Consider the following 19,598-nt stretch of genomic DNA (forward strand, 5'->3'; position numbering starts at 1 on the left):
CAGGAGACGAACGACACAGGGGAAGTGGTCGCTCGAATAGGTGTCAGAAAGGACATACCACTCGAACCGACGGGCAAGAGTGGTAGAACAGATCGAGAGGTCCAAGTGGGAGTAGGTATGAGTAGAGTCCGAGAGGAAAGTCGGGGCGCCGGTATTGAGGCAGACAAGATTGAGATGGTTGAAGACATCCGCCAAGAGTGAGCCTCTTTGACAGGATGCAGGAGAGCCCCAAAGGGGATGATGGGCATTGAAGTCGCCAAACAATAAGAACGGCGGGGGAAGCTGATCGATCAGGTGCATCATGTCAGCCCGACTAACAGCAGATGACGGTGGAGTGTAGACGGTACAAACTGAAAAAGTAAAAGCAGAAAGAGTAATGCGGATAGCTATTGCTTGGAGTGGGGTGGTCAATGGGATGGGATGGTAATAGACATCGTCCCGAACAAGCAACATGACCCCACCATGAGCTGGGATACCGTCCACAGGGGCGAGGTCATACCGCTCCGAGGTATAGTGGGAAAAGGCAATACGGTCAGTCGGGCGCAACTTGGTTTCCTGGAGACCAAGGACGAGCGGACAGTGCAGGCGGAGGAGCAGTTGTAATTCCTCCCGATTAGATCGAATACCTCTTATGTTCCAATGAAACAACGCCATTGCTAGTCAAAAAGTTGGGGGAACGAGACGGGGAAGAGCTGGTCACCTCGATGGCCGCGGAGGGCCAGGTTGCGAGGCAACAACGCTACAACTGACGGCAGGCGGATCCGGTTCCATCGACTCGTCGCCAGCTGCGGCCGCTGTCCCTGATTGTGTAGGAGGGGCCACATCATTTGCCGACAAAAGGCCGGCGGAACGCCTGGCAGCAGAGCGTCCCAGCGAAACTGAGGACGGCCGGGAGCAGCGACTCACGGATGAAGCGTCAGATGAAACGCGCCGGGGTGGAGAGGGGGATAGAGACTTCTTCTTGGAGGCCTTCTTGGAAGGCCGAGGAGGCACAGGGATGGTGGGCTGGACCCGAAGAAGGTCCTCACGCGCGGGGTCCGTTTTGGAACGCCGGACCTCGGAAGCTGGGGTCCGGATTGTTTCCCCGATGGACGCCTGAGAAGAGGATCGCTTCTCAGGTGGCGTGGGGGGAGGAGGAGGAGGAAGGGTGGCCCCTGGGGCAGGGGGGGTGGGGGCCGCGGGGGAGGAGGAGTTGGAAGGGAGGGATTTGGGAGGCGGAGGCAGAGCCCCCTGATGGGCAGAGGAGGCGGAGGGGGGACAGGATAGAGGTGAGGATACAGCGGAAGGAGTGGACACAACTGAGGCAAACGAAGTGGCCAGTGACACGGGATGAAGGCGGTCATACTTCTTCCTGGCCTCAGAATAAGAGAGCCGATCCAAAGTTTTGATTTCTTGTATCTTTTTCTCCTTCTGATAGGCGGGGCAGTCTGGGGACCTAGGCGAGTGGACGCCAGGACAATTAGGGCACCGAGGTGGTGGGGTGCAAGTATGTTCCTCACGAAGAGGACGTCCACAGTCGCCACAAAGGGGCTCAGCCTCACACCGGGACGACATGTGCCCAAAGCGCAAACACCTAAAACAGCGCATAGGAGGCGGGACGTAAGGTCGCACGTCGCACCGGTAGCACATCACCTTTACCTTCTCCGGGAGAACGTCCCCCTCGAAGGCGAGGATAAAGGCCCCGGTGTCGATGCGATGGTCTTTGGGGCCGCGCTGGACTCGCCGGACGAAATGCACGCCGCGGCGCTCCAGGTTGGCCCTGAGCTCCTCATCAGATTGTAGCAGGAGGTCACGATGAAAAATAACCCCCTGCGTCCTATTTAGTGCCAGATGTGGGACAATGGAGACTGGGATGTCCCCTAGGCGGTCGCACGCCTGGAGTGCCGCTGATTGTGTGGCAGAGGTGGTCTTGATAAGAACGGACCCTGATCGCATCTTGCTGAGAGCCTCGATTTCCCCGAAGACGTCCTCAATGTGCTGAACAAAGAACATGGGCTTGGAGGTGGCGAACGTCCCCCCATCTGTTCGAGAACAGACCAAATAGCGGGGGAAGTACTTCGCCCCAAGCCGGCGGGCCTGTCCCTCCTCCCATGGAGTGGCCAAGGGGGAAAGGGCAGGAGAACCAGAACTAGAAACGGTACCTTTTCTTTTGGAAGACTCGGCCGCAGAGCGACCTGATACGTGTTGACGTTTCATGTGCGAAACGTCCGCCCCGATACCACCCACTCCGACCAGGGGCTCTCCCCACGGGCGCCACCCAGCCGCAGCAAGGGCCACCTGGCAGGATGACCATTGCCGGGAGTCCTGATGCCCCAAGGAGACGGGCATCTACTCCTTGGCCAACGTGGGGAGGGTGCAGCTCAGGTATCGGCAGTACGATCCCTGTGTTGTCAGGGGGCTACAACCTAGAGGGTACATGACGACCCCACCACAACGGGCTGGCTACCGTGCTGGATTTCTGGTGCCATGGAAAGTCCATCATGATCGCTGGTGCAGATGGAGATGCACTATGGGCGTAACTTGGACAACCCATCAGGCGTTTAGGCCCAATTTGAGGAATAATGGGTATGGTGACAACGCCGGTGCAATGCTGAGTGCCAAGGTCTTAGTGCACTTAGGACCAGTGGTACACCATGTAAGGTGTCCTTCCCCAAAAGGCTCGTACTTCTGTAGAATTTTGAAAAATGGAGGTCAAACCCCAAGGGGGACCATCACATTAAGGCCAAAACATTTGAGACTCCTTTTAGTCGCCTCTTACGACAGGCAGGAATACCGCGGGCCTATTCTTACCCCCGAACCCGCAGGGGGGAGGATACGTAATGAATGCTATAAAGAAAAGTACGTAGCTGCTGGAATACTTAACTTTAATCCATCATTTGTATACATCGTTCTTGATGAGACATGCTTCATACGATAACTATCAATTGCTATGGCGCCTTGCTAGGTCGTAGCCATTGACTTAGCTGACGGCTATTCTAACTATCTTCTCTGCAAATAAACGAGGCTTCGTCAGTGTTGCATCGCTAGCTAAGTCGTCCGTACAACTGGGGCGAGTGCTAGTAAGTCTCTCGAGACCTGCCGTTTGGTGGCGCTCGGTCTGCTATCACTGACAGTGGCGACACGCGGGTCAGACATGTACTAATGGACCTCGGCCGATTTAAAGCTACCACCTAGCAAGTGTGGTGTCTGGCGGTGACACCACATTAAGTCCCATAGTGCTCAGAGACATTTTTAAGTACGGTAGCGGCAGTGTTTCCCACACTAGGAAATCGCCACACAGGACAATAACAACTTCCACAAAGTCTCACGGGTCTGCCGTGAGTCAGACAGCTGCTGACTGGTATGTGGTGTATGAGGAACACATTTCTGCCGCGACTGTACGGAGACAAAAGCACCCAAGACCGACATCAGGTCCAATCCCTTGCCATCCCTTGGTACTACTGATCTGTATTTTATATTCTCTGTACTTCTGTCATAATCTGTTATCCTGCTACCCAAATAGCAAAACTTGTGTCCTGCTTTTAGTGTCTCATTCTCTAAACCAATCCCCTCTGTGTTAGATCTGTGTCTTTAGACAGTGAGATCGATAACTTGGTATGTACGCTGCCGAAGACTCCACCTGCAGCCGATAAATACGACCCGCGAGGAATTACAGCCGAACGCTGTGGCCGAGCGGTTCTAGGTGCTTCAGTCCGGAGCCGCGCTGCTGCTACGGTCGCAGGTTCGAATCCTGCCTCGGGCATGGATGTGTGTGGTGTCCTTAGGTTAGTTAGGTTTAAGTAGTTCTAAGTCTAGGAGACTGATGACCTCAGAACCTCATATGTTAAGTCCTATAGTGCTTCGAGCCATTTGAACCATTTTGAGCAATTGCATGTCCCTGGCCCCTGACGTCAGGCAGGAAATAAAACCGGTCACTTTGCTGGTATGAACTCACTTCGTATTGTGCTGTGTTATTATATTTACCTCACTGATGCTGTGCATATGTGGCACACTCGTTATTGGATCTCACTCGGACAACTCTTTGGATTGCAATTACACTGACGCTGACGGACTTACTTGACCACGGACTATCTGGATATTTCTCGTGACATGCCTTCAATTTTACCACAAAACGGTGTGGACAAGTTTTGTGAACTGTCAAGTGATAATTATGTATCCATACTTACTGTGTAATAAACAGCGTTTGTTACACTTTAGCAGGTGCAATATTCTGCATCGTTTAATTCGACTACATTACAACTTCGTTTCAAGGCACTCTACCCATCCTTTCGTAGTTATCTTTCAAGTTTTTTGCCACCATGCATATCATACATAGATTTTTCGTGGTGAGATTTACAAACATAGTAACCGAACCTTCTTTTTTTTGCTCCTGGGTCATTGCACAAGTTGTTACGATAGTTCTGTCGTTTTTAAATATCCCTGTAGAACTTATTTGCGAACTGTTGGTCATTCTAAACTTGTGGCAATTTAGAATTTTCTATCATTTTCATTGTAATTTACGTTGTAAAGGTATGTCCATATGATGCCTCTCTTTACACGAGCATGCATCTAAATTTTACCAACGCAATGAACACATGTGTGCTACGGTGTTCGCATGTTGCCCCAGTACTCTTAGCAGCCCATTGGAGACTATTGTTTGCCTGCCAATATGGATACATTTTCTTCTTGAAAACTGAAACCAGTATACTGCGATATTCGTATACGGTTTGAACCAAACGAGTCGTAGAACTCCACCTTGTGGCGGACACTTTAAGCAGTCCATGAGCGAAACAGTAAACGAACATTGCAGGAGGAAACATGTTTTTGGTCTAGACTGCAATCGGTACAAATTACCAGTCATAACTTCAGCTTCATCGTTACACTGAGTGATTAGTTTTTCATTGGACCCATAGTCGTGTATCACTTGTAGCACATATGACATAGTAACTCGATTGTTCTGTCATCAGAGCTGTTCATAAATTTTTAAAATCTTTCATGGACTTGACCATCGACTGTGACGTAGCGAAATACTGAGGATACCTGCAAAAAATTATTCACATTAGTTGTGTCATCCAAGAGTACTGAGGAAAGACTGCATTCACCAATATCCTTTCTTATTTTATTCATGATAGCATTTGAAACAAGAAGTGAAGTCATTCTCTATCAGATTTGATACTCCTATAAAAATAGAAGAATATTTTAACTGATGTTTCTGCTTTTCGTCTAATTCACTGAGGACATGTAACAATTCATCAGTTAAGCGTTTCATTATATCCCTATTCTTCCGTGTGAGATTATCACGTTCTAAATTATGAACTCTCTCCTGCCCAGCCAAAATGCAATTAATTCGTGTCCTCCAGAATGCTTTTTCATTGATTATGGAGAGGGAATACTTCTAAGAGCAGTTTTGCTTTTTAATGGCCTTATGAACGTTAGCCATGTCACAATAGTCGACACTATTCCGATGGATTTGTCATTTATCAACAAATATCATCATCCAACAACATAGCTTTTGCGTATTAGGATATCCTGTCAGGCACTCATTGCTGTTGTAAAGTTGCGTATCGAAATGCCATATGCAAGATTTCACCTTAGTTGTTATATAATTGTGATGTAGGTCTACCCTATTGTGTCGTGTTTCACTTTTCTTGGAAAAAGTGGGTGGCAAAGTTGTGCAGCAGAATTCCACAGACTGCACAATCACAACGCTGCTTTGTTTTGCACGCTTTCTCTGCTTAGCACTACGATACGCATCGACCTATGATAGCTGCCTTCCCGCCAATTGCAGTACATCCATGCGATGTTAATCTCAAACTGTTAAAGCAATCTATGAGTTTGGGGTGACGTAAAACTATGTAGGCCCTACCACATGCGTAATTAGTCATTTGCCTCAACCACGAGCGAGCTTTCCGTGGCACCGCAAAGGAAAATACAAATGTTAGATCTCGTAACTCACCGTAAGGCCTGCAATCACCCAAGTGCGGGCCCCGGTGGCCGCGGGTAGCGGGTTAGCCACGCATCCCGGAGCTTCAGCGGTCGCCAGTACAGATCGTTCAGAAAACATCAGTCCCCACTTGAATTGTATCGTGCAGTGAGCGCGAAGTTCCAACGGTTGCTCAGAGTCATGAGAAATCAACAGTCCTAATGCAAATATATGGCATAAAGTTGCATTTATCGGCCAAAATAAGAAATGATTTTAAGGTTTAATGTTTCCATTGGTTTCCAGTTTTTGCTGGTTAAGCAATGTTTTCCTCGCATCCACTGAATACGCGCCACTGGCTGCCAATTTCCACAGGCCACGTGTGGTGAGGAATGAAAAGCATCCCACGAATAACGATGAGTATTAGCGTTTTATGGCATCTCTGTCGCCTGACATCTCATCATCAAACACCACGAATATAGGCTTATTGGAAAAAAAGTGTGGTTCACCTGGAAAGGAGACCGCAAGTAGGACACTAGTACGACCCATTCTTGAGTAATGCTCGACTGTTTGGGATCAGCACCAGGTCGGATTGAAGGAAGACATCGACGCAATTCAGAGACGCGCTGTTAGATTTGTTATCGACAGGTTAGAACAACGCATAAGTGCCACGAAGATGCTTCGAGCCGGCCGCTGTGACCGAGAGCGGTTCTAGGCGCTTCAGTCCGGAACCGCGCTGCTGCTGCGGTGGCAGGTTCGAATCCTGCCTCGGGCATGGATGTGTGTGATGTCCTTAGGTTTAAGTAGTTCTAAGCCTAGGGGACCCCGTGTGGAGTTTGCTGGTCTCCCATCGGGCGCCTCCCCAGGTGGCGGATAGGGGAATGCTCACCAGATATGGTGGGTACCGGGGAAATAAAATACCCGGGGTGGACCAAAACTAGCAACTGCTGCCTTGTAGTATGATATTGGCTTATCAAAGGCTAAAGGAAGAAAACCTTGAGTAAAAATTACCTGGTCCTCCAGGTTGGGGGTTGTGCAGTGGGCCAGCTCGTCACTCACATAAAAACATAAAAATGCTAAAAAACCTAATAATATGCCTCGGAAAAATTGGAACTTTGGACGACGAACTGACAATGAGAAACGGAAAATTATGTTTGGATGCTGGAATGTGCAAGGTATTTCCACCAAAATAAATTTACTCCCCGCAGAACTTGACATGTTCAACATGGATGTTGTCGTACTCTCTGAAACAAAGAAGAAAGGCCAAGGAGAAGAAGAACTGGATAATTATGTACATATCTGGAGTGGGGTATCAAAAGCAGTAAGAGCCAAAGCAGGAGTCTCCATTATGATAAAAAAATCATGGAAAGAAAGAATCACAAATTGGACATTCATCAATCAACGTATAATAACTGTTGAAACGACATTATTTGCAAGGGAAGTTGTGATTATTGGCGTATATGCACCCACGAACGACACAAAAGATAAGGAGAAAGATACATTTTGGGACACCCTCAGGGAGACTATTGAAAAAATCCCAAGAAGAAAGGAACTGATTATCATGGGAGATCTGAATGGAAGGGTAGGAATTAGAGAATCTTGTAGAATAGTAGGAAAACATGGAGAGGACGAATATAATGACAATGGAGAACTATTGATTGCAATTTGTGAACAATTTGATCTAAAAATTACCAACACATTTTTCAAACATAAGGACATTCATAAATATACTTGGCAACAGAACACCAAAGAACTTCGTTCTATAATAGATTATATTATCATTAGGCAAACAAGTAGTTTCAAGGCAGTAGACGTCAGATCTTATAGAGGAGCCCAGTGTGGATCAGACCACTATCTAGTTAAAATGAAGTCTTTCTGGCCATGGAAGAATGCAAGGAGTGATACAAGTAACATAAATAAAACGAACCAGACTGAGAAAGATGAAAACTTACCTTTTAATATTGACAGCCTACAAGACGAAAGTATCAGAACACTCTTTGCGGCCAGGATGGAAAGGAAACTGGTTGAATCATTTGAAGGAAGTACAGAGGAAATATATGACTATATAAAAGCTAATGTGAAAATCATAGCAACAGAGGTGTTGGGTAAAAAAGATAGCAACCACAACCGTGCAGCAGAGTGGTGGTCAGAGGAACTAGAGGTCCTCATTAGAGAAAAACGAAATGCATTCCTTCAGTGGTTGAATGATAAATCAGAAGAAACAAGGTCAATATACAAGGAAAAGAAGAAAGAAGTGATGAAAAAAATAAGGATGGCAAAAAATGAAGCATGGGAAAGAACATGTGCCAAGGTGAATAGCAAATTAGGATTTGGGAGAGCAAAAGAAGCATGGTCAGTATTGAAAGGGCTTCGACAGGATACAAAAAGCAAAACTAATCTCCAACTGATAACACAAAAGGAATGGGAAGAGTATTTCCAAAAATTATTAAATGAGGACAGAGAAGAATATCTAGAAGAAGGAACAGGGGAAGATAAAGGACATGAAGATGATGAGATCCATATTTTAGAAAGTGAAGTGCTTCAGGCGTTGAGAACAGGAAAGAATGGTAAATCACCGGGACCAGGCAATATCAATCTGGAGTGTCTGAAATATGGTGGTGACAAAATTGTGAAACTGATAACACAGCTCTTCAACAAAATGATACATGGAGATTCAATACCCAACGAAATGAAGTTAGGTTACATTAATACAGTATTTAAGAAAGGGGATCGCAAAATTTGTTCAAACTATCGAGGAATTTGTGTTACAAACACATTAATGAGAATTTTTGCGAAAGTAATTAAAAACAAACTGGAAAAAAATTTTAGAACCCAAGAATAACAATGTGGATTCACGGCTGGGAGATCATGTGTAGACCATATTTTCACATTACGACAGATTTTGGAGAAACATAGGGAAAAATCAAAAAGTATAGGATTAATTTTCATAGATCTAGAAAAAGCGTATGATACTGTTCCAAGAAAATTACTTTGGAGAGCACTACATATGGCAAACATAAACCCTTCCTTGATTAAAATAATACAACAGATGTATAAATATAACATTTGCCAAGTGAAAGTTGGTAATAAACTTTCACAGAAATTTAGAACAAGCAAAGGCCTTTTACAGGGCTGTCCCATGTCACCATCATTATTTAAAATCTATATAGATATTAGCCTTAGAACATGGTCTCGTAAATGTAATAGTATGGGATTAGAAATAAGAGATGGAGTTTACCTACATCATTTATTATTTGCTGATGATCAAGTAGTCGTAGCACAAGATGGGGAGGATGCTAACTATATGTGCAATCAACTAGCAGTAGCATACAAAACTTGGGGTTTGAAGATTAATTACCAAAAAACAGAATACTTAACTAATGATTCAGATGAGCTATACATTGAAGGAAAGAAAATCAAAAAGATAAACACTTTCTGTTATTTGGGATCCATTTTAGAAATCGAGGGAAAATCAGAGTCTGAAATCAATAAAAGAATTAGTAGCGGACGGAGGGTCATTGGGATGCTTAACTCAGTCTTATGGAGCAGGAATGTAATGAGCAGAGCTAAAAAATTAATATACAAATCCATATTAGAGAGTGTGGTTCTGTATGGAACGGAGACCTGGACAATTAACATGAAGCACATTAAAAAATTACAAGCTCTAGAGATGGACTTTTGGAGAAGATCGGCAAGAATCTCCAGGAAAGAAAAGATAAGGAACACCGAAGTAATAAGGAGAATGGAAATAAAAGAAAGAATATATGGCGTAATGGATAGGAAGAAATTACAGTGGTACGGGCATGTACGACGAATGGAGGAAGCCAGAATACCAAAATTGATACTGGAGTGGGAACCGGAGGGGAGAAGAAGAAGAGGACGACCTGTGACTACCTGGCTCCAAAATGTACAGCACACAATGAGGAGAATGGGGGCAGAGGAAGAGGACACGCAAGATCGAAACACCTGGAGAAATATTTTGAGAGTATGGTTTAAGAACGTTTATTGTTTGTATTGTCATTTCCAGGTAAATTATTATGTTGGAGATAAGCCTCTGTAATGAGGAAAAGCTCAAAATAATAATAATAAAAAGTCTAGGGGACTGATGACCTCAGATGTTAAGTCCCAAAGTGCTTACAGCCGTTTTTGATGCTTCGGGAAATCAAATGGGAGATATTTACCTTGGAATATGACATTTCTCAGGATGACACATAATATAGCTGCACACTTTCAGTGGGCCGAACGACACAGAAGTTCGACAGTAGCTGATCGGAGGCGTGTAGTGTGGTCCAACGAGTCGAAATTGATGTCTGTTCAAATGATGCAAGTAATAGACTGCAACGACAACCCAACGACGTGTTAACCCACAGGGTGTGGAGTGTGTAGTTCAGGCGGTTTTGCGGTGATTCGGGGATGTTTCTCGTACGACTTTGTGCCCACTCATTCAGGTTACCGTGAAAATGAAAGAGGAAGTTTACTTCAACATTCTCTCTTCCTGGGTGTTGTCCTTCCGTCCACGCATGCATGATGAGTATGCTGTGGGCACTACGTCTACGAAGATGACAAATCGAATGTAAAAAGGGCCGCGTACTTACACGGTCCAGTCACATTAATGTGACCACCTCCTATGTTTTACGTCAACGCGCGATAACCACTCACGCCTGCCGCGGTGGTCTCGCGGTTCTAGGCGCGCAGTCCGGAACCGTGCGACTGCTACGGTCGCAGGTTCGAATCCTGCCTTGGGCATGGATGTGTGTGATGTCCTTAGGTTAGTTAGGTTTAAGTAGTTCTAAGTTCTAGGGGACTGATGACCACAGCAGTTGAGTCCCATAGTGCTCAGAGCCATTTGAACCATTTTGATAACCACTCACAAACGGCACGTGGTAGCACTAGCAGTGGAGAACATAATCAGCGTGTAGGGGGACACGAAAATGGTGCAGTCGTCGTAATGCAGAAATGGAGCGATTACCTAACGTCGAAAAAGGCACGATCATTGGCTTTTGGAATAAAGGTGTAAGCATTTCCGAGGTGGCTAAGTTTGTAAATAGTTCTGCCGTGGTTAAAGTATACAGTGTAATGCGGAATGGCACTACACAAAACCGTCGCCGAAGCAATTGTAGTAGACCACGGGCCATAGATGACAGAGGTGACCGACAGCTGCGGAGATGTGTACGTGCGAGTAGACGTGCAACTGTTGAGGAACTGACTGCCCACATGAACCAAGGGTCTACCAACATTGTATCCTCAACGACAGTTAAGCGAACGTTGCTGCGTATGTGTTTCTAAAGCAAGTACCTGGTTCATGCACACGTAGTGACTGCTGTTCATTGGCAACGAAGACTGGAATTTGCACGCCAATACCGTAGATCGACGTTCATTAAGTGGCGACAGGTGGCCTTCGACGCGTTTCTTGCTCTGCTGGACAGATGGCCATTGGCAGGTACGGCGTGAAATGTGCGAAAGCAAACAGCCTGCAACAATCGCTGAAAGGTTTCAGGCCGAAGCAGGAAGCCTTATGATCTGGGGAATGTTTTCGTGGCATTTCCTGGGAGATCTCGTCATTCTGAAAGCCAAAATGGATCAACACAAGTATGCATCTATCCTTGCGGAGTATGCCAACCACTATATGCAGTTTATTTTTCCTCGGCAAGATGACACCTACCAGCAGGACAATGCAAAGTGCTACACAGCTCTCAGTGTACTTGTGTGGTTCAAAGAGTACCAGGATGAGTTTACCGTAGTCCCTTGGCCATCAAACTCACCGGATTTAAACTCAGTCGAGTATCTGTGGGGCCACCTCGATTGGGCTGTTCGTGCCATTAATCCTCAACCGAGAACCATAGCGCAGCTGGCCAAAGCACTGGAGTCGGCATGGCTCCTTAATGTAACTGGACAGTGTACGTTCCTGTTTTGACAAACACTCAGGCATCGTATCACACCTCAACTGGTCCACTGAATCCAAATCCCACAGAAAAAGTCTGGGACAGTTGAGGATGATGGGTCAAACGTAGAAATCAGCAATTTGGTACCTCTATAAGGTATCTCATCACCAGTGCGTGGTTTGAGATGGATGCGTCATATGTGAAGAAATTTGTAAAATCCCTTCCTCGCGGAATGGAGGCGATTGTCAAGTCTAGGGGTGGTGTAGTGTATGCTGAGGATGAATCACTTTTTGTTCGCTATGTTTAAATACTCGTAGTACCAGTGTATAAGGTGGCACAGAATGCGCAGCTCACCATTCTTCTCCATGTTGGAGAGCAGCATGCCCTCGCTGGCGGTCTTGGCGCTGCCCACCTCGCACAGCAGGTCCGAGGCGGCCGTCTTCTGCTGCGCCAGCGGCCGCGCCAGCGGAGACTCCAGCACCGGCTCGATGGGCTCCATGGCCGTCATGAGGTGTAGCAGCACGCACAGCTTGGGGTCGTCCACCTCCAGCACGCTCAGGAAGCTGGGCGACTTCTCCGTCAGCGGCATCTGCAACCGACACTCTTCCTTAATTACGTGATCTACTCGACATATGTACGATTTATATCCAAAGATGTGGAATTATTTATTTGCACATATGGCTGCATGCTGGCCATTTACACATTATTTCTCAGGTATTGTTGAAAGGAAAGTGCGAGTATTAGTTGAGGACAAATTGGATGAAAATCAGTGTGGGTTTAGGCCTCTTAGAGGTTGTCAGGACCAGATCTTTAGCTTACGGCAAATAATGGAGAAGTGTTACGAGTGGAACAGGGAATTGTATCTATGCTTTATAGATCTAGAAAAGGCATATGACTGGGTTCCTAGGAGGAAGTTATTGTCTGTTCAAAAATGGTTCAAATGGCTCTGAGCACTGTGGGACTTAACTTCTGAGGTCATCAGTCCCCTATAACTTAGAACCACTTAAACCCAACTAACCTAAGGACAGCACACACATCCATGCCCGAGCTAGGATTCGTACCTGCGACCGTAGCGGTCGCGTGGTTCCAGACTGTAGCGCCTAGAACCGCTCGGCCACACTATCTGTTCTACGAGATTATGGAATACGAGGCAAACTTTTGCAAGCAATTAAAGGTCTTTACATAGATAGTCAGGCAACAGTTAGAGTTGACGGTAAATTGAGTTCATGGTTCAGAGTTGTTTCAGGGGTAAGACAAGGCTTCAACGTGTCTCCACTGTTGTAGATATTATTTATGGATCATATGTTGAAAACAATAGACTGGCTGGGTGAGCTTAGGATATGTGAACACAAAATAAGCAGTCTCGCATATGCGGATGACTTCTGGAAGCGAAGTGTAGCAAAGCTAATGCAGTGAGCGCTCAGCTACGATCTACTTTCTTCTGCAAGAAGGAAGTCGGTACCAAGACTAAGTTGTCTGTGTACCGTTCAATCTTTCGACCAACTTTGTTGTATGGGAGCGAAAGCTGGGTGGATTCAGGTTACCTTATCAATAAGGTTGAGGTTACGGATATGAAAGTAGCTAGGATGATTGCAGTTACTAGTAGATGGGAACAATGGCAAGAGGGTGTCCACAATGAGGAAATCAAAGAAAAACTGGGAATGAACTCTATAGATGTAGCAGTCAGGGCGAACAGGCTTAGATGGTGGGGTCATGTTACACGCATGGGAGAAGCAAGGTTACCCAAGAGACTCATGGGTTCAGCAGTAGAGGGTAGGAGGAGTCGGGGCAGACCAAGGAGAAGGTACATGGATTCGGTTAAGAATGATTTTGAAGTAATAGGTTTAACATCAGAAGAGGCACCAATGTTAGCACTGAATAGGGGATCATGGAGGAATTTTATAAGGGGGACTATGCTCCAGACTGAACGCTGAAAGGCATAATCAGTCTTAAATGATAATGATGATGATGATGATCATCATGATCATGAATGGCACAGTCGCTTGAAATGAATGAGAATTAACATATTGGTGGTAGTGTTTAATGGTTATCTGTCTAAAGAACAGACTGAATTTTTCAGAGAAAATGATTTCTGAGTAGACATAAAATTTTCTCTCGCTCAGCGCTAAGTTCCAAGCGACTGGAAAAAAAAGTGCAGGTGACTCCTGTGCATACAAAGGGTAAAAGGACGGACTCGCAAAATTAAATACCGATATCCTTAATATCGGATTTGCTGCAGAATTCTGGAACATATTCTGCAGATTTCCTGCAGATCGAAAAGCTTATGTTCACGAATCATAATGGTTTTAGAAAGCATCACCGGTGTGAAACCAGCTTGCCCCTTATTCACTTGATATACTGCGAGCTATGGAGGCACATTTCCGGAAAGCATCATCAGTATGCCACGGTGCTCCAAATTGGAAATTTGTGGTAAGGACCATGGGACCAAACTGCTGAAGTCATCGGTCTCTAGGCTGACGCACTACTTAACCTAACTACGCTAAGGCAACACACACACCCATGCCCGAGGGAGGACTCGAACCTCCGACTGGGGGACCTACGCACGCCGCGGCAAGGCGCCTAAGAGCGCACAGCTACCCCGCGCGGCGGTGCTCCATTGCGGGCTGTAAAAACAGGTACGAGCATACGGAATACGTTCTCAGATATGTGAGTCGCCCGAAGATTTCAAGTTATAGAACCCAGTAGGTTGTCCTCGACGATGAGTGTTCATCAGAGACACGGGTATCGTCAAGAGTGCCCCAGGGAGGCGTGAGAGGGCCGCTATTATTCTCCAAATATATATATATATGTAAATATACAGGGTGGTCCATTGATCGTGACCGGTTCAAATATCTCACGAAATAAGCGTCAAACGAAAAAACTATAAAGAACGAAACTTGTCTAGCTTGAAAGGGGAAACCAGATGGCGCTATGGCTGGCCCGCTATATGGCGCTGCCATAGGTCAACGGGAGGACGACGGTTCAATCCCGCGTCCGGCCATCCTGATTTAGGTTTTCCGTGATTTCCCTAAATCACTCCAGGCAAATGCCGGGATGGTTCCTCTGAAAGGGCACGGCCGACTTCCTTCCCCATCCTTCCCTAATCCGATGAGACCGATGACCACGCTGTCTGGTCTCCTTCCCCAAACAACCAACCAACCAACCATAGGTCAAACGGATATCAACTGTGTTTTTTAAAATAGGAACCCCCATTTTTAATTACGTATTAGTGTAGTACGTAAAGAAATATGAATGTTTTGGTTGGACCACTTTTTTCGCTTCATGATAAATGGTGCTGTAATGATCACAAACATATGGCTCACAATTTTAGACGAACAGTTGGTAACACGTAGGTTTTTTAAATTAAAATACGGAACGTAGGTTCATCTAGCGGGCTAACCATAGCGCCATCTGGTTTCCCCCTTCAAGCTAGACGAGTTTCGTTCTTTGTAGTTTTTTCGTTTGATGCTTATTTCGTGAGATATTTGTCCCGGTCACTATCAATGGACCATCCTGTATATGATTTGGTGGACAGGGTGGGCAGAAATCTACGGTTGTCTGCTGATGATGCTGTGGTATGTTGGAGGGTGTCGAAGATGAGTGACTGTAAGACAATACAAGATGACTTAGACAAAATTTCTAGATGGTGTGATGAATGTAAATGTAGAAAAAGGTAAGTTAATGCAGATGAGTAGGAAAAACAAACCTGTAATGTTCGTATGCAGCATTAGCAGTGTCCTGCTTGACGCAGTAACTTCGCTTACATATCTGGTAGTAATGCCGCAAAGCGATATGAAATGGAACGAGCATGTGAGGACTGTGGCAGAGAAGGCAAATGGTCGAGTTGGGTTTATTGGGATTGGGAGAATTTTAGTAAAGTATGGTTCATCCGTAAAGGAGATTGCATATAGGACGCCAGTGCGAGCTATTCTTGAGTGCTGCTCAAGTGTTTGGGATCCGCACCAGGGCGGATTAAAGGAAGAAATCGAACCAATTCAGAGCCAGGCTGCTAGATTTGTTACTGGTAGGTTCGAACAGGACGTAAGTGTTACGGAGATGCTTCGGAAACTCAAATGGGAATCCCTGGAGGGAAGGCGACGTTCTTTTCGAGGAACTCACGTTATTGAGCAAATGATCAAAGATTTCTACTGAACTCCTTTACCAGCCACTGATAGTGCTAGTTATCGGTAACTGAAGTAACTTTTCCGTCTTTTTGTAGCTGCGTTGTAGCTAGAGATCCAACTGAAACCATGTGCTGTGTACACTGCAAGAATGGCATACCGTGAGCGAACTACACGTGGCTGCACATGAGTCAGTTTATCAGGAGCTTACAGGGAATCAGTCAATAAATAGAAATCCTACAATAAAAACAAATGAAAAACAGCTGAAGGGACAAGAGGCGACAAGATCCACTGATGAACCAAACCGTTTAGACCATCTTTTTTTTTATAGAATGTTCATCCATGTTTGGAACGCAATGCAGCAGCGATTCTGCTTGACGTAAATTGGGCCAGTCCTTGGTAGGTTTCCAGAGATACAACGCACTAAATGTCGACGCACAGGTCACGAAATTCCCTGAAATTTCGGGCCGATGCTTTGAGAGCGCGGACCCCGCACTCAATAGGACCCAAATGTATCTGATCAATATAATTTGGCAGACAATACATCAACGTAAGTTCAATATCATTCTCCTTAAACCACTGCAGCATGGTTCTGGCCTTGTCTCGTGGACAGTTATTCTGCTGGAAGACGCCATCACCGTCGGGGAGGGCATAAAGCACAAAGGGATGCAGCTGGTTTACAATAATAATCACGTAGTCTGCAGCTGTCATGGCGCCTTCGATTACTACCTCAGATCTCTTGGAAGCCCAAGTAAATGCCACAACATTTTTCCATTGATCTTCAGTCAAATCTCGATTATATCGTGCCAACTGCAATCATAATTGAAGATGTCGTTGAGTCAACAAGTGAACGAGTTGGAGACGTCTGCTGTGAAGTCCTATGTTCAACAATGTGCGTTGAACGTTCACCAGCGACTACTCTATCGCCACATCTGGCACAGATCACCTCCTGTCCTAATTTAGAGAGCAGGCAAGCCTTCAGCCTCCCCAATCTTTCCACGACAGTTCCACACCAACAGTCGACCAGCTTCGCTGTTTTCCAAATGCTAGTTCCCAGGCGTAGGTCATAACAACCTGCCCTTTGCCAGAGTCGTTTATATCAGTGGATTTCTCCATTTACGGCCTGTATCGCGACTAGAGCGATTCGCTATTCGCCTCTGTGCCACTTACATGCTCTTTCTTTCCTTCCTGTGCTACTTGCTCTCACGCCACCGGGTGACATTCAGTCTCACGATGAACAATGGTCATAATATTACGAGAAACAGTACTTCAGTCGCCTTACGGGCGTCGAAATAAATCAGTGGTGACGGTCGAAAAATTATGCCAGACTGGGACTCGAACCTGGCTGCTTCATTTCTCTGGAATGGTTACCTTAACCACCTCAGTCATCCGGACACGCTTCACGGGTGACCCAAATTCTCAATCTTTCACGCGCTATTAGCGTTACCTTCTGTTAGCCCCACTGTTCGTAGCATTCACTAAGTCCCACAGGGGTTAGGAAGATATGATGCATCTTTCCTCGCTCATATATATATTGAAATGCTATGTCTGTTCTCTCAGTGTCAGGCAGAGCAGTGGTAACATAAAGTCAATGGAAACTAGCTTTCCTCTCCTAATGTCACTGATGGGCTCCTCAGAACGATCTTTTCGTGACAGCTTTGCTGGCCCCGGTATCCAGCTAACTATTTTAAGGCCAGGTTTTGTTGCAACTTAATTTACTTCTAAATTACTATCAATGCCAAGCTGCAAAGAAAAGTGTTTCATAATAGCTAGCATTGTAAATAGTATATGATAAAATGATTCGTTTCAGAAGAGCTAGAGATACTAACTACACAAGAACAGTTTTACAAAGGAAAATAAGATGATAATTGCATCAATATCATATATTTCCAAACTAGTATAACTTCAAGTCAGTCTATCAGCACAATTAAAGGGTGAAGTATGAATGTTCAATGAGGCTCTACAAAGTAGAGAAAAATGCCACACTTGGGGGTCGGCAGTGATTCCTCATCCCAATAGAAGACAAAACTGCATCTAGCAAAAGCTAGTCCCACCAGTAGCTTAATAGAAATGCTGTTTCAAAAACGAGGCTCTGGCAACGTTTTAACTACGTGCAGCGTGACCAAGAACGGGTAGCATGAACTCTACACTGTCCTGGAGCTGTCCCATTAGCTGGTCTGCAGTAGGCAGTGGCGTGTCTCAGACGTGTTGTCACGGCAGCGGGTGCGCTTGGAGGTGGAAGTGTTTGTATGGCTGATACTTGCGCTTGTTTTCGTCTGAATAGATCACTGTGCCACATAATTTCAGAGAGACTATGATCCAATTTGTGTTTCACAACGATTATGCCAGACCCAAGGCTTTTGAAATATAGTGTTTTTTGAGGGAAGAAGTGCATTTTCCTGCTGCAGACCTAGATGGAATACATCTATCCATTGTACGCAGCACAATGTCTGTCAAAATGACTGATGAAGCTGCTTGTGAAAGAACTATCGTCGCTGCTCAAAGGGGATTTAAATTTCGGCACTCTGATGTAACAGTAACTCCTCCAGGCTAGGGAGTGAGGGTCATTCCGATCTTTGAACTGCCGTTTGACATACCAGAATCGATGGTTATTGAATCGCTGCGACCATACGGGATGGTACTCAGTCATGCGTCTGAACGCTGGGCGAGATTTAGCACCTATCCCATGCTAAACGGCGTCCGACAGGTGCGTATCGTACTTAACAAACATATCCCTTCATTCACTACTGGTCATTAAAATTGCTACACCAAGAAGAAATGCAGATGATAAACCGGTATTCATTGGACAAATGTATTATACTAGAACTGACATGTGATTACATTTTCACGCAATTTGGGTGCATAGATCCTGAGAAATCAGTACCCAGAACAACCACCTCTGGCCGTAATAACGGGCATCATACGCCTGGGCATTGAGTCAAACAGAGCTTGGATGGCGTGTACAGGTACAGCTGCCCATGCAGCTTCAACACGTTATCACAGTTAATCAAGAGTAGTGACTTCAGTATTATGATGAGCCAGTTGCTCGCCCACCATTGACCAGACGTTTTCAATTGGTGAGAAATCTGGAGAATGTGCTGGCCAGGGCAGCAGTCGAATATTTTCTGTATCCAGAAAGGCCCGAACAGGACCTGCAACATGCGGTCGTGCATTATCCTACTGAAACGTAGGGTTTCGCAGCGATCGAATGAAGGGTAGAGCCACGGGTCGTAACACATCTGAAATGTAACGTCCACTGTTCAAACTGCCGTCAGTGCGAACAAGGGGTGACCGAGACGTGTAACCAATGGCACCCCTTACTATCACGCCGGATGATACGCCAGTATGGCGATGACGAATACACGCTTCCAATGTGCGTTCACCGCGATGTCGCCAAACACGGATGCGACCATCATGATGTTATAAACAGAACCTGGATTCATACGAAAAAATGACGTTTTGCCATTCGTGGACCCAGGTTCGTCGTTGAGTACACCATCGCAGGCGCTCCTGTCTGTGATGCAGCGTCAAGGGTAACCGCAGCCGCGGTCTCCTAGCTGATAGTCCATGCTGCTACAAACGTCGTCGAACTGTTCGTGGAGATGGTTGTTGTCTTGCAAACGTCCTCATCTGTTGACTCAGGGATCGAGACGTGGCTGCTGTATGCGTTACAGCCATGCGGATAAGATGCCTTTC

At 45.8% G+C, this 19,598-nt stretch overlaps 1 protein-coding gene across 1 annotated transcript in view; it reads right to left on the bottom strand.

Moving 5' to 3' along the window:
* Positions 1 to 19,598, bottom strand: part of LOC124555645 — a 268,625-nt gene that overhangs the window by 57,169 nt on the left and 191,858 nt on the right. Inside the window, exon 4 of the mRNA XM_047129628.1 lies at positions 12,136 to 12,370. Within this exon, the coding sequence (XP_046985584.1) occupies positions 12,136 to 12,370 (235 nt within the window). The remainder of the gene's footprint in view (positions 1 to 12,135; positions 12,371 to 19,598) is intronic.

This window comes from Schistocerca americana, chromosome X, assembly GCF_021461395.2.
Source record: "Schistocerca americana isolate TAMUIC-IGC-003095 chromosome X, iqSchAmer2.1, whole genome shotgun sequence".
Classification (NCBI taxonomy): Eukaryota; Metazoa; Arthropoda; class Insecta; order Orthoptera; family Acrididae; genus Schistocerca; species Schistocerca americana.